The 16,389-nt window shown below is 40.2% G+C and overlaps 1 protein-coding gene and 1 non-coding gene across 5 annotated transcripts in view; one reads left to right on the forward strand and one right to left on the reverse strand.

The window, feature by feature from the left end:
• The first annotated feature begins 1,839 nt into the window (after positions 1-1,839).
• The window catches only part of TTC33 (tetratricopeptide repeat domain 33), a 28,991-nt gene continuing 14,441 nt past the window's right edge, over positions 1,840-16,389 (forward strand). The window contains exons 1-2 of one of the 4 annotated variants that reach the window (XM_032278877.1): positions 1,840-1,988; positions 10,781-10,999. In XM_032278877.1, coding sequence (XP_032134768.1) covers positions 10,782-10,999 — 218 coding nt within the window. In that variant the 5' untranslated portion in view covers positions 1,840-1,988; position 10,781. The other 3 variants (XM_032278876.1, XM_032278879.1, XM_032278878.1) reach the window with 3 other exon arrangements.
• Positions 7,426-7,532, reverse strand: LOC116552470. The gene has a single exon (XR_004269400.1). It is a non-coding gene; the product is annotated as a U6 spliceosomal RNA (small nuclear RNA).

Here is a 16,389-nt window from a genome sequence, read left to right on the forward strand (position 1 = left end):
ATATACTGTCACATCTGCCCTCTTCTGTAGGTAACACAGACCAATCCTGGTACAGTGTAGGAAGGCAGTGCATAAGGATGTGAATGCCAGGAGTGAATGCCATCTTGGAGGCTGGCTACCGCAGTCATGCATTCATCATTTTCAAATACTGCTGGTTCACTTATGCAACCTGCACAAATATTGATGTATTTAAGCAAACAATGTAAATAAAAGTCACAACTGATAATCTCTTCACTGATAACAGAAAATTCTGGAGATAATTGGGAAGCTGCCAAGAATATTATGGTGAATACCATTTTTTCCAAAATCATATTTTTTTTTTGCCCAAATCTTGAATTTTATCATTGGCAACACTGTCAATTGTTTTCTTTTTCTGTCCCTCACTCTTTTTCTTTCCTGTTTTTCTTGAAGTTACAGGTTCCCTTTGTTCCTTTTCAAGAAAGGTTTGTCAAATACCCAAGTCTGAATTAAGCAGTGTGTCACTCATCTTAGTAAAATTTGTGTTCAGGGAAAAAAGTATCTACTTCAGTTTATAATGCCATCTCACAATAGCTCTTCTTTGACATGTCCTACTTCAATATGCAGCAGAAGTGCTTCGTGAGGACTTCCAAGTTTTTACAAAGAATATTAAGAAGTGTCAGGGTGGTTATAATAAAGCAACTTTTACAAATTCAATTCATCAGGGATATTCTCTGGTGACAGCATTCATTTTTCCTTTTTTTTTTTTTTTGAGAGTGTGCCTCGCTCTGTCGCCCAGGCTGGAGTGCAGTGGCGCAATCTCGGCTCACTGCAACCTCCGCCTCTCGGGTTCGAGTGATTCTCTTGCCTCAGCCTCCTGAGTAGCTGGGATTGCAGGTGCACGTGCCATCACGCCCGACTAATTTTTCTATTTTATAGTAGAGATGGGGTTTTATCATGTTGGCTAGGCTGGTCTGGAACCTCGGCCTCCCAAAGTGCTAGGATTACAGGCGTGAGCCACTGCACCCGGCCTATTTTTCTTACTGTGGGCGTGCATTGTGCCGAGGGCAAATCACGTGTTCCTATTCGTATGAGAATAATTTTGGCTTTTAAAGGGTGTCAGTGACCCTCAGGACCGTCGTTGGTCGACAACAATGGTTCTCAACGGGGCAGGGTGCCGGGGATGATTTTTCTTCCAGGGGAAATTTCACTAGGGAAACCATTGGCTGTCACAGCTATGGTTGTGACATCCCGTGGACAGAGACCAGAGATACAGCTAAGCACCCTACAATGCACAGGACACCCTGTCCCCCAACAAAACATTATCCAGTTTGAAATGTTAATGGCGCTGACGCTGAGAAAGCATGGCTTTACAAAAATGGGTCTTCTTTTGGGCAAGAGTTGGATAAATTAACAGTCTTGCTTACCTTTGTTACATGTGCTCATTTATTTTCAAGACATGACCCACAGCTACGTTCAGGCGGTAATTCTGCCTTTCCAGTCCAACTCACTTGTTACTTCCCACGTGAAGCCTGCGGTTCAACTTCAGCCTCCCTGACTAGCTTCCCTGCCCTGCCGCCTCGAGCTCTTTATAACCGAGTTTGGCCTTGCTGCGTCTGGCCGACCTCATCAGCTATGCTATAAACCACTTTGGGGCAGGAGCGTATCCTAATCCTTTGAATCCCCCATCGTTTTTCCCTCATCTTATTCCCCACTGACTGGACGCTACGTAGCAGGGTACCGCGAGGGCGGCCCCTCTCAATGCTCTCCTCAGCCGGAGCAGTCTCATTTTCCCGCGCTCCTACGCTGCGATCACTCAGGCCTGCTGCTAGAGGCACTACTACAAATCCCAGAAGGTCATGCGGTGGGAGCGGCCGCGGTGACTTCTGGGACTTGTGGTCCCGGAGAGGGGATTGGCGAAGGAGAAAGACTGAGAGTCGTCTTTCCTTTGCCCGATTCCGTGGACTGCTCGGACGCCCCGCGGTAGGCCAAACCCGTTTTTTAGGAAACCAGGCATCCAGGGCAGGCAGGTAGGAAGTTGGGCGTGATAATTTCCCCTTCCAGTGGGTAGGAATGTAAACACGGGGCCTTGGGAGGCATTATCAGGTAACTGGGGCTGCCCGGTCGGCGGTGGAAGCTGAGGAAGTGGAGGAAAGCGAGGCGAGTGGGTGCCGAGGTTAGGGGAGAAAGGACCTTCGGAAATAGGAGTTGAAACCCGACAGGATCCGGCAGAGCCTGGACACTAGGGTTGGTCTCCAGCGACAAGCAAGTCTGGGGGTCGGGCCCGCTGTGGCACCTTCGCGGGGCGGCGCGGCCTCGACCTTCCCTGCGCGGTGGGAGGGGCGGGACGGAGCCGGCCGCCCCCAGCTGGAGAGTTGACTGCGGCCCCGGGCGGCCTTTGCACGCGTGGGTGACGTCCGCTGCAGCGTTTCTGAGCATTTTTATTATTGTTGACCAATGAAGGGAAAGTCGCTAATGCTGGTTTTTCTCTTGCGATGGCGTTTTTGGGTAGATCGTTTCTTTGATTCCTCACCTCCGAAAACCTCCTTTCACCCAGAAGGATGCTGTGGTGATTTCCTCCTGACCTTGTTCATGTAGTGGTTTTTCCCTTTGGGTGCTGCATCCTCAGACACAGCCAAGACCAGCCCTCTCTGGCGGCTGGACAAAATGTCAAGCCATCAACAGTTATTGAGCGCCTACTATAGGGATCCTCGTACCAGTACAGGAATGTAGAATACAGCGTCGTTGTTTAGAATTGTTCTGCCATTCATGAAATAGAATCCTGTATAAAAGGTTGAATTTGTCTGGTTTCATGAGTTTAACATAAAACCTATGTGATTGTGGTTTGCCCACATGGTTTCTTATTCTGCTGAAAAAATGTTAAATCTAGGATGTTGACACCTCCTGCTTCTAACTAGACTCTGGAAAGCCTCCTTCATAAGAAGTTTTAATTTCATGTTCAGATAGTCATAGAGGAACAATAAACTCATACGACTTAAGATATCTGAATCAACAGAGTGTTAAATTTTCCCTTGCAAAAAGTGTTTTGTGTATGTTCTAGGATTCACACACCTTTTAAAGCCTAGCTAGGTTTTATTCTTCAACGCTTAAGTCCTCCAGGAAGTCTCAAGTGTCCCTTCTCTGATGCCGTGGGATCCTTTGTTTACTCTTGTAGCACTTACCGTGTCTTGACATTGACTGTACTCTTGTGGTTTCCAGACACTTTTGAAAAAAATACAAAACTTTGCTAATGGCCTTGATAACAGATTCATGCTTTTACACCCTAGTGGGCCCTTAATACTACTGTTTGGTATTTCTATTTATCTCTTGTTGCTTTTTCTTATCTCCGCATTGACTAATTTAGATCTTTCCCATTTTTCTCAAGAACTCAGAGGATCTGTTATTTTCCTTTTACTTTGAGCAGATGACTAGCCCCTGTTTTCTGGAGAAATGGGAAGCTTGGGACATGAAATTCCTCATTTTTCTTTCCCTCCGTCCCTGAACTTGCCTGTATGTTTCACTCAATATTAACTCTTTTCTTTTTGTCTGAGTGGAATGTATTTTTGTCCCCCTCTTTCAGGTTAAACTTGTTGAATTTCTAGTGCCATCAGGCCTCCCACACCCTCATAACCTCATTCTGTCCTGTCCTATGCAGCCTCTGATCTCTAGAAGATCTCAAGGGTTCTGTGGAAGAGAATGGCTCAAACACCTGAGGCAACAATGTGTGTTGAGAACACACATTGGTTGAGAACATATGGTTGAGAGCCACCATCTTGGGACTTAACCTATACTTGTTCCCAGCATTTATAACAGTGGTTTGAGTTGAAAGATGGGGAGGGTAATTGGAGTCTGAATGACTTACTAATTTTTAAAAATGTGTGAATCTGTTTCTTACTTTCTCCTTTCCTCCCCACCCTATCACAGCTCCTCATATAATATACAGATCTGATCAATGGTTTTTTTTTTCTACTTTTTTTCCCTTGATCAATGATTTTATTATAATTTACCTCCAGCAAATACACTGGGTTTCCTTTCATATTAGTAGGGTCCTCACAGTGCCTGGGGCCTCAGATTATGAATAAAGAAATAAAGTTTCATTTGAAATCTTGAAGCCAGAAAATGTAGTCATCATTCTTGTTACTATTAGGGATAATTATAAATACAAGACTTTTATCTTGTCTTATACTGATATCTTGTGAGTCCTTCCTGATGATCTATATCCTCTCAGGTTGTCCTCACTGTGTGCCTTCTAACTTCTGTTCCATAGTATCCACACTTCCGTTTTCAGCCATCTTCCCCTACGATACTTATAGTCACCTCCAAACATGGAAAACTTGTTCTCCTCTGTTATGATTGTCCTGGGGAGAGAGTTTGCATTGTCCTTGTTCCCAAGCATAGTTTATAATCCATTACTCCTCCAGGTTTACAAAAAAAATCTCAGTTCCTGTGGAAAGCATGTGGTTCACCTAATATCAGCCTATATGTTTCTTGATTGCTGTGATTTATTGGCACTTTCTCATATTCATTAAGAACTCAGACATATGACTCACAATTTTCTTACCTCTCCAAATTCTGCCATTATCATGGGTCTTTCATGTGAATGACCTCACAGCCACCCTCACTTTTTTTCTCACCTTCCTTCTGGTTATTACAGTAATCATTTTATTGTGCTTCACTTTATTGCGCTTCATAGATACTGGGTTTTTGCACATTGCAAGTGCACGGTAACCCTGTGTCAAGTAAGTCTTTCAGTGCCATTTGTCCAGTAGCATGTGTGTATTTAATGTCTCTGTGCTACGCTTTGGTAATTCTTGAAATATTTCAGGAGGACAGTGGGAAAAAGAAAAAAAAATATTTCAAACTTTTTTATTATTACTATATCTGTTATGGTGATCTGTAATCGATAATTTTTGGTGTTAACAGTTAACAATCATTTTGGGGTGCCATGAACCATGCCCATATGAGATGGTGAACGTAATAAATTTGTATTTTGAGTGCTGCACCACCAACTGGCTAATCCCGTCGCTCTTCTTCTCCTTGGGTTTCCCCATTTCCTGAGACACAACAATATTGAAATTAGGCCAGTTAATGCTACAGTGCCCTCTAAGTGTTCAAGTGAAAGGAAGAGTTATACATCTCTCATTTTAAATTAAAAGCTAGAAATGATTTGTTTGTTTGTTTGTTTTTTTAGATGGAGTCTCACTCTGTTTCCAGGCTGGAGTGCAGTGATGTGATCTTGGCTCACTGCAACCTCCATCTCCTGGGTTCAAGTGATTCTCCTGCCTCAGCCTCCTGAGTAGCTGGGATTACAGATGTGCGCCACCACGCCCAGCTAATTTTTGTAGTTTTAGTAGAGACGGAGTTTCACCATGTTGACCAGGGTGGTCTCAATCTCTTGACCTTGCGATCTGTGCGCCTCAGCCTCCCAAAGTGCTGGGATTACAGGCATGAGCCACCGTGTCTGGCCTAGAAATGATTTTAGGAAGACATGTTGAAAGGCAATATAGGCTGAAAGCTAGGCCTTTTGCACCAGTTAGCCAAGTGGTGAATGAAAAGGAAAAGTTCTTCAATGAAATTGAAAGTGCTACTTCAGTAAACACATAAATGTTAAGAAAGCAAAACAGCTTTATTGCTGATACGGAGAAGCTTTGAGTGGTTTAGATAGGGCAATCCAGCCACAATATTCCCTTAAGCAGGAGCCTAACTTAGGGCAAGGCTCTAACTCTCTTCAGTTCTGTGAATGCTGAGAGAGGTGAAGAAACTGCCAAAGCAAAGTTCGAAACTATTAGAGTTTCATTTGTGAGGTTTAAGAAGCCATTTTGATAACATGAAAGTGCAAAGTAAAGCAACAAATGCTGTTGTTATCCAGAAAAGATCTAGCTAAGATAATTGATGAAGTTGGCTATACTAAACAAGATTTTCAGTGTAGATGAAACAGCTTTCTATTGGAATAAGATCCTCTCTGGGACTTTCATAGGTGCAGAGAAGTCAATGCCTGGTTTTAAGGCATGAGAAGACAGGGTGACTCCTTTGTGAGGGCTAATGTAACTGGAACTTTAAATAGAAGTCAGTGTCTATTTACCATTCTTAAAATTCTATTGCCCTTGAGAGTTATGCTAAATGTACTTTGCTTGTGTTCTATAAATGGAACAGCAAAGCCTGGATGATGGCAGACCTGTTTACAGCATGTTTTACTGAATATTTTAAGCCCGCTGTTGAGACCTGCTCCTGAAGAAAAGATTCCTTTCATAATATTAGTGCATCAGAGAGTTCTGATGGAGATGTACAAGGAGATTTATGTTGTTTTCATGCTTGTTAACACAGTGTCTATTCTGCAGCCCATGACTCAAGGAGTAAGTTTGACTTTCAAGTCTTACTATTTAAGAAATACATTTTGTAAGGCTATGGCTGCCATAGATAGTGATTTTTTGGATTCATTTGGGCAAAGCCAATTGAAAACTTTCTGGAAAGGATTCTAATTCTAGATAACTGTTAAGAATATTTGTGATTAATGGGAGGTGGTCAAAATGTCAACATTAACAGGAATTTGGAAGAAGTTGATTCCAACCTTCATAGATAACTTTGAGGGGTTCAAGACTTCAGTGGAGGAAATAACTGCCGATGTGGTGGAAATAGCAAGAGAGCTCAAATTAGAAGTGGAGCCTGAAGATGTGACTGACTTCCTGCAATCTCATGATAAAATTTAAAATGATGAAGACTTATTCTTAGAGATGAGCAAAGAAAGTGGTTTTTTGAGATGCAGTCTACTCCTGGTGAAGATGCTGTTAACATTGTTGAAATGACAACAAAGGATTTAGAGTACATTACATAAACTTAGTTGATAAAGCAGTGGCAGGGTTTGACAGTATCAACTCCAATTTTGAAAGAAGTTCTACTGTGGGTAAAATACTACCAAATAGGATTGCAGGCTATAGGAAATGTTTTTTGTGAAAGGAAGAGTCGGTTGATGCAGCAAACTTCATTACTTCATTGTTGTCTTTTTATTTTTTTGAGACAGTGTCTTACCCTGTCTCCCAGGGTGCCAGGGTGGAGTCCATTGCATGACCGTGGCTCACTGCAGCTTCAACCTCCTGGGCTCAGGTGATCTTCCTGCCTCAGTCTCCAGAGTAGGTGGGATTACATACAGATGTGTACCATCATGCCTGGCTAGTTTTTAAAAAAAAATTTTGTAGAGATGAGGTTTTGCTGGTCTCGAACTCCTGGGTTCAAGCTTTCCACCTGCCTCGGCCTCCTAAAGTGCTAGGATTACAGCTGTGAGCCAACATGCCTGGCAATTGTTGTCTTGTTTTAAGAAATTGTCACAGCCACCCTAGCCTTCAGTAACCACCACCCTGATCAGTCAGCAGCCATCAACATTGAGGAAAAATTCTCCATCAGTAAAAAATTAGGACTCACCGAAGGTTCAGATGATTGTTGGCATTTCTTAGCAATAAAATATATACTTTTTTTTTAATGGAGCGCTTCACGAATTTGCGTGTCATCCTTGCACAGGGGCCATGCTAATCTTCTCTGTATTGTTCCAATTTTAGTATATGTGCTGCCGAAGCGAGCACAGCAATAAAATTTTTAAATTAAGGCATGTAAATTTTTTTTGTTTGTTTTTTTTGAGACTGGAGTGCAGTAGTGTGATCTCGGCTCACTGCAACTTCTGCCTCCTGGGTTCAAGCGATTCTACTGCCTCAGCCTCCTGAGTAGTGGGATTACAGGTACGCACCACCGCATCCAGCTAAATTGTGTATTTTTAGTAGAGATATATTAAAATGAGTTTCACATGTTGGTCAGGCTAGTTTCGAACTCCTGACCTTGTGATCTGCCCACCTCGACCTCCCAAAGTGCTGGGACTACAGGCATGAGCCACCGCACCTGGCAAGGCATGTACATTTTTAAAGATATGATGCTACAACACTTAATAGACTATAGTATAATATAAACATAAATTTTATACACATAGGGAAACCAAAACATTCTATGACCCACTTTTTGACATTATTCGCTTTATTGCAGTGGTCTGGAACTGACTGTGCAACAACTCTGAGGTAGGCCTGTACTTACATATCACTTCAACCATGTGCTTCAGTAACGAAGACTTTGATACCTGCTCGAACTTATTCACGATTTCATTTCTCTTCCTTCCATACTACCACAGCACCCATTCTTTGGTAGTTTCATAAAGCCCTCTGGCTCATTTCTTTTCTTTTCTTTTTTTGGTTCATTGCTTTTTTCTCTGTTTCTCTAGTTGATCATTTGATCAAAATCTCCTTTTTATACAATTTATATACAATTCCTGGTATTTCCCAGTATCTTGAAGACTGTCTATACTAGTAAATTTTTGGATCCCTCAGTTAATCTCTTCTCTTAATAAATATTTGTTGAATTATTTCAGGATTTCCTTTAACTTTGTTTTATCAATTATCCTCTCTTTATTTCTTACATTTGTATATCATTGCAGATTTACAGAGCAGTTCAACATCTATTATTTTTAAATTGACCCAACAATTTTGTGAGTTAAGTCATTTACCAAGTTTGAATCTTTTAAAACCTTTTTATTATGGAAAATTTTAACACATATGAAAGGAAAGAGAAAAGTACGATGAACACTATATACTCATCACTCAACTTCATTAGTTATCAATTAAAAGCAATCTAACTTCACCTATATTTTCCCTTCCACTGAACTCCCAACCACTGATTACTTTGAAACAATTCCTAGATGTCATATAATTTCATATGAAATATTTCAGTTTGTATTCCTAAAAGCTAAGGGTTCTTTTTATAAACATAACTACAATACCATTATCACACCAAAGAAATAATAGCATCAATTGGCTGGGAGCAATGGCTCATGCCTGTAATCCCAGCAATTTGGGAGGCTGAGGTTGGCAGATCACCTGAGGTCAGGAGTTTGAGACCAGCCTGGCTAACAAAGTGAAACCCCTTTTCTACTAAAAATACAAAAAATTAGTCAGGCGTGGTGGCATGTGCCTGTAATCCCAGCTGCTTGGAAGAATCGCTTGAACCCAGGAGGTAGAGGTTGCAGTGAGCTGAGGTTGTACCATTGTACTCTAGCCAGAGAAATAAGATTGAAACTCCATCTCTCTCTTTTTTTTCTTGTATTTACTAGCTTGCTTTTGAAACTCCATCTCAAAAATAAAAAAATTTTAAAAAAGCAATAATTTTTTAATATCATCAAATATCAAATCAGTGTTCTCATTCCTCCTATTTCATACATGTTTCCTTCTGGCCAGGTGGGTGGCTCACTCCTGTAATCCCAGTGCTTTGGGAGGCCAAGGCGGGCGGATCATCTGAGGTCAGGAGTTCAAGATCAGCCTGGCTATCATAGTGAAACCCCATCTCCACTAAAGATACAAAAAATTGGCCAGATGTGGTGGCGTGTGCCTGTAATCCCAGCTACTTGGAAGAATCGCCTGAACCCAGGAGGTAGAGGTTGCGGTGAGCTGAGGTTGTACCATTGTACTCTAGCCAGAGAAATAAGATTGAAACTCCATCTCTCTCTTTTTTTCTTGTATTTACTAGCTTGCTTTTGAAACTCCATCTCAAAAATAAAAAAAAATTTAAAAAAGCAGTAATTTTTTAATATCATCAAATAGCAAATCAGTGTTCTCATTCCTCCTATTTCATAAATGTTTCCTTCTGGCCAGGTGGGTGGCTCACTCCTGTAATCCCAGTGCTTTGGGAGGCCAAGGCGGGCGGATCATCTGAGGTCAGGAGTTCAAGATCAGCCTGGCTATCATGGTGAAACCCCGTCTCCACTAAAAATACAAAAATTAGCCAGGCGTGGTGGTGTGTGCCTGTAATCCCAGCTACTTGGGAAGCTGAGGCAGGAAAATCACTTGAACCTGGGAGGCGGAGGTTGCAGTGAGCTGAGATTCCCCCCATTGCACTCTAGCTTGGGCAACGAGAGTGAAACTTCGTCTCAAAAAACAAAACAACAACAACAACAAAAAAAACCCAGGTTTTCCTCTCATTGGCTTTTTTGAATCAGGAGTGAAATAAGTTTCACATATTATGTTGGTATGTCTCTTTTTTTTTTTTTTTTTTTTTTTTTTTTTGAGACATAGTCTCGCTCTGTTGCCAGGCCGGACTGCGGTAGGCCGGAGTGCGGTGGCGCTATCCCAGCTCACTGCAACTTCCGTTTTCTGGTTTCAAGCAATTCTGCCTCAGCCTCCCAAGTAGCTGGGACTGTAGACACGCACAGTTACGCCCGGCTAATTTTTTTTGTATTTTTAGTAGAGACAGGGTTTCACCCTGTTGGCTAGGATGGTCCTCGGTCTCTTGACCTCGTGATCCACCCGCATTAGCCTCCCAAAGTGCTAGGATTACAGGCGTGAGCCACTGCACATGGCCGGTTAGTATTAGTGTCTCGTAATCTAGGGGTTACCTCCCTTTCTCTTCTTTTTCTCCTGGCAGTTTATTTTTTGAAGAAACCAGCTTTATTTTTCTTTAGTTTTTGTTTTTTCCTATGTGCATCTCTGATGTGTTACTGAGCATGCTTCACTTTATCCCATAATTCGTATAAAATGGTAGGGGCCTGATCTGATTCAGAGTTAAGTTTTGTAGGAGTACTTACTTCATGGGTGGCATGCCACTTCCATCGGGAGATGTGTGATGTTCATTTTTCTTTCTTAGTGATGTTAGTGGTCATTGATTACTATTGCATAGAGCCACTAATTAGAAAAATGGTGATAATCTAATCCAATTATTTATTCTTTACCTATTGGTTGGAGTACTTCTATAAGAGACTGAGTTTGAATATTAAAGCCGTTTCTTTGTAATTTTCCAGAATGGCTTCCTTTGGGTGGAAGAGGAAAATTGGCGAGAAGGTCTCAAAGGTCACTTCCCAGCAGTTTGAAGCTGAAGCTGCTGATGAAAAGGATGTAGTCGACAAGGATGAAGGGAACTGGCTTCATGCCATTAAACGTAGGAAAGAAATTCTTGAAGGCTGTGCTGAGAAAAGTAAACAGCTGAAGGACGAAGGAGCCAGTTTGGCTGAAAATAAAAGGTATGTATTTAGAGTTTTTTAAAATGGAGAACAGCTTGCATTTTCTAGCTCACTGTCAGTAATGGGATGAAGATTCCAAATTTGATAAATTCATGTTTTTAAAATATATTCAAGGTGCTAAATCAGTCAAAGAAATAAAGTGTTTCAAAGTCACCTGAGAAATGAAAGTCTGTAAAATAGTTTTCAGGATGCAATGAAAGTTTGTAAAATAGTTTTCAGGATGCTAATTATGTCTGCTTTGCCATCATTTTTGTTGTTCCCAAAGTGATTGGTCAGTAAAAGGTGGTCTTACCACTTTCTGCATATGACATTATGTACCAGGTAAATTAGGCATTTCCTGAATAGCTTTGAGGGCACATACATAACAAAATAGGTATTTAGTTATTCTTTGCCATTTACTTCTTATGTACTTCAGTAAATATGACTTGGTTTGCAGGAATTTGATAATAGCTTCATTTATTTTTAGCCCTTCCTTACCTAAGTTGTCTTACTGTTCCTATATGCACCTGTTTCTTTTCTCTTTTTTCCTTTTCTTTTTTTCTTACTTTTTAATTCCTTTTATCCGTTTTCTGCTTAGATTTTTAAGAGGGACCAAAAATCATTTTTCAGTAGTCAGTGGGGAAAAGACACATTTTTTAGTAGATTCTGTTGAGAAAACTGAATTATTACATAGAGGAAAACAAAACTGGATCTGTATCTAATACCATGTACAAAGATGGACCCTAGAGGGATTAAAAATTTGTGAAAGGTAAAACTATGTAGTTAATAGAAGAAAATATAGAATGGTATCTTTGTAATCTGGTGGAAAAGGCCTTTTTTTTATTTAGAAAAAATTTCAAATCTATTAAAGAACAGTACAACTGGCTGGGTACAGTAGCTCATACTAGTAATCCCAGAACTTTGGGAGGCCAAGGTGGGAGGATTGCTTGAGCCAAGGAGTTTGAGGATGCAGTGAGCTAAGGTTGGGCCACTGTACTCCACCTGGGCAATAGAGCAAAACCCTATCAGATAGATAGATAGATAGACAGATAGATAGATAGTATATCTAGTATGATTTCAGTTTCAGTTTTAAAAAACTCTTGATGGGTGTGGTAGCTTCTTTCTGTAATCCCTGTACTTTGAGAGGCCAAGGCAGGAGGATTGCTTGAGTCCAGGGGTTTGAGGCCAAGGTGAGTTTTTTATCTGAAATAAAAAACTGAACAGTTTTACTAGTCTGGGTCCTTCTAGAAACATATGCCAAGACTGAATTAAACATGCAAAGATTTCATTAGGAGACTCACTGTATGAGAGAACATGGGGCGGGAACTGAGTGTGGGAGAGCTATGCTTGCTTGTCTAACCCCCAGTGGAGGGAAGTGGGAGGGGAGGTTGGATGGAAATGTCTTAGGCTGTCATGTAATTTAAAGAAATTTGTACAATACCTTGAAAGGTCTTCAAGTCAGAGTTGTTCCTCATTGGAGTCCCATGCCCCTCAGAAATGAGCTGTTCTTATTTCTGCTACTTTCAGTTAATGTGGAGAAAAGCTGTGAGATATTTGTTCTTGCTGAGAATGTGGCCATGGATTTCAGAGTGTAGCGGCTGAGGTCAGCTGGAGGTCTATGCAAGATAATGGAATGACATCATTAAAGTTTTGAAGGGAAGTAAAATTGCCAACATAGAATTCTTTGTACCACAAAAATACCTTTCAGAAATGAAGGCAAAATGACTTTGTCAGACAAACAAAAGCTAGGATAACCTATTACCAGTAGCCCTGCACTTCAAGAAATATTAAAAGAAATTCTCTAGGTGGAAGGAAAATCATACCAGATAGAAATTTGTATCTAAGTAAATAATGAAAGGGTTCTAGAAGTAGTAAACATAACATGTGGGTAAGTATGAAGACTGATCTAAAAAAAAAATTTAATTCTTCAAAAAGATAATTGACATTAAATAACATCAACATTTTGCAAAGTTATATAGCAGTAAAATATATAACAATTGTAATAGAAAGCATGAAGGGATAAATGGAATTATATAGCTATTAGGCTGTTATGCTGTATACAAATGGGTTGTTATTCCAACCTAGACCCTAGGGGAACCATTAAAAAATAATAAAAGGCTTGTAAGCCAATAATGGAGGTAAAATAAAACAATTGGAAACAGAATTCTTTTTTCAAAAAAGCACCATTTGTAGTATTATTACCAATTCTAAAACTATTTGGAAAAAAATTCAGCAAAACATGTATAAGAACTAAATGTTGGGCCAGGCATGGTGGCTCACTCCTGTAATCCCAGCACTTTGGGAGGCCACGGCAGGCAGATCATGAGGTCAGGAGATTGAGATCAGCCTGACCAACACAATGAAACCCCATCTCTACTAAAAATACAAAAACTAGCCAGGCATGGTGTTGTGCACCTGCAATCCCAGCTATTCAGGAGGCCGACTCAAGAGAATCGCTTGAACCCAGGAGGTGGAGGTTGTAGTGATCTGAGATTGCTACAACCACTGCACTCCTGCCTGGGTGACAGAGTAAGACTCTTGCCTCAAAAAACAAAACAAAACAAAGAACTGTATGTTGAAAACTACAATATGTTGCTGATATTTTAAAAGACCTAAATAAATCAGTAAATATACACTGTGTTTGTGTTAGTTTGTCTTGCACTGCTAAAAACAAATACTTGAGACAGGGTAATTTATAAAGAAAAGAGGTTTAATTGGCTCACGGTTCTGCGGGCTATATAGGAAGCATAATGCTGGAATCTGCTCAGCTTCTGGAGAGGTCTCAGGAAAGCTATAATCATGGCAGAAGGCAAAGTGGGGAGCCAGGCTTCACATGGCTGGAGCAGGAGGAAAAGAGAGAAAAGGTGGTGGGAGTGCTACACACTTTTAAGCAACCAGATCTTGCAATAACTCACTGTCATGAGAACCGTACCAAGAGGGAAATCTGCCCCCGCGATCCAGTTACCTCCTATCAGGCCCTACCTTTAACATTGGGGATTACAATTGGACATGAGATTTGGGTGGGGATACAGATACAAACCATGGATCTGTATCAGTCTGAATCAATGCTTATATTTTGTAAGACTGTATTTTGTTGACATATCAGTTCTCCCAAAATTGATCTGTAAACTCAATGCAATTCCAATCAAAATCCCAGCAAGCTTCCTTTTGAGATAATTGACAGGCTTATTCTAAAATTTATATGGAAAAGCAAAGACTCTGGACTAGCCAAAATAATTTTATGTAATAAAACATAGGGAACTTACATTGCTAATTTCACCCCTTACTGCATTTTTGAATGTTATACCTTTATAGCACTAGTGTAAAGATAGACATACGTGGATCAATGAAAATAATATGTGATATAGAAATGACTTACATGAATGTGGTCAGTTGATACAAATGAAAACTTCTGGTTTTTAAAAGGTGTAATTGAGAACATGAGAAGTCAGGCCACATACTGGGAGAAAATATTTCCAGTGCTTGTATCTGACATAGGACTTGTTTCCGGGATATAGAAGAACTCTTATAACTCAGTAGGGAGAAAACAAACTCTTCATTTAAAGAATGTGTAAAAAGTTGGAGTGGATGCTTCACAAAAGAAGATATATGAATTGCCAAGGAGCAAACAAAAAGCTGCTCAACATTATTAGTTATCAAGAAATTTCAAATTAAAACCACAATGAGATACTATTACATAGCTACTAGAACGCTAACATTTTTGAAATAATGATTGACAATATCAAGTATTGGCAAAGAAGTAGAATAAGTGTAACTTTTTACATTGCTCATGAAAATATAAAATAGCTTTATCTCCTTGGCAAACTGGCTGTTTCAAATAGTTATTTCATTTCATTTCATTATTTTTTATTTTTGAGATGCCCAGGCTGGGCTGCAGAGGCATGATCTCTGTTCACTGCAACCTTCATCTTCTGGGTACCAGCAATTCTCCTGCCTCAGCCCCCGTGTAGTTGGAATTAAAGGCATATACCACCACACTCAGCTAATTTTTGTATTTTTAGTAGAGATGGGGTTTTATCACGTAGGCCAGCCTTGTCTTGAACTTCTGACCTCCCGTGATCTTCCTGCCTCGTCCTCCCAAAGTGCTGGGATTAAAGGCGTGAGCCACTGTGCCTGGCCTGCTTCACATAAAGTTAAATATACACTTTCCTGTACAGTCTTACAGTTTTATTCCTAGATACTGACTCAGAAGAAATGAAACATATATCCACACAAAGACTGTTCCAACAATGTTTCTAGCAGCTTTATTCATCGTGTCCATGAACTGGGACAATGTAATGCCCATCAGCAGGTGAATGAATGAATAAATTGCGGTATATCCATACAATAGTATTCTATTGAACAATAAAAAGAAATGATTGTCATCTCGAAAGCTTTATGCTAAGAGAAAGAAGTCAGGAAGAGTACATACCGTCTGATTCCAATTTTGTAACTCTGTCTAAAGACAAATTAATCTATAGTGACAAAAAAAATCAATAGTTGTCTGGGGCCATCAGTTGGGGTAGGTTTCCTGAGAAAGGGGCACAGAGAACTTTTTAGAGTGACAAAAATGTTCTTTATTGTGATGGTTGTGGTTGTATTTACATGAGTGTATACGTTTCTTAAAACTCATCAAAAAATATGCTTAAAGTGGGTACATTTTTTGGTATATAAATTACATACCAGTAAATTTGATTAAAAAAACAAAGTTGAGTGCTTGTCTAATGTAAAATAATTCTATATTTGTTTCGTATATCTTTATGCTCATGATGTATTTGTGTTCTGAATTTGCTGTTATTTTATAAGGTAATTGATAGAAAAGATAATTTAGATTTCAGTAAAATGTCGAATCTGATATGTATTTTGGGGTCTTGATTATTTTATCACCCTGTCAGTCTTCTCAGCCTTCTTTAGTAACTCTTGTGCACCAGTTGTAGGATAGTAGCAGAAATCAGCAGTCTTTTTTTTTTTTTTTTTTTTTTTGAGACGGAGTCTCACTTCATTGCTCAGGCGGCTGGAGTGCAGTGGCACAATCTTGGCACACTACAACCTCTGCCTCTCAGGTTCAAGTGATCCTTGTGCCTCAGCCTCCCGAGTAGCTGGGACTGCAGGTGTGTGCCACCACACCTGGCTAATGTTTTGTATTTTTAGTAGAGATGAGGTTTTGCGATGTCTGGGCTGGTCTTGAACTCCTGAGCTCAGGGCCCACCTCAGCCTCCCAAAGTGTTGGGATTACAGGTGTGAGCCACCATGCTCAACCTTGAGTGGTTTTTAAATTCAGAAGTTTTACCTTAAAGTATTCATGATTCTTTTTAACAAAAATCTGGTTTACTCTTCTACCCAACCCCCAAGTAATTTTGATGCTTAATAGAGACAGTTTAGTGAGTATAGTGGTTAAGAGTGTAGATTTT

Source organism: Sapajus apella, unplaced genomic scaffold (assembly GCF_009761245.1).
Source record: "Sapajus apella isolate SASKATOON/1434 unplaced genomic scaffold, GSC_monkey_1.0 scaffold11, whole genome shotgun sequence".
NCBI lineage: Eukaryota > Metazoa > Chordata > Mammalia > Primates > Cebidae > Sapajus > Sapajus apella.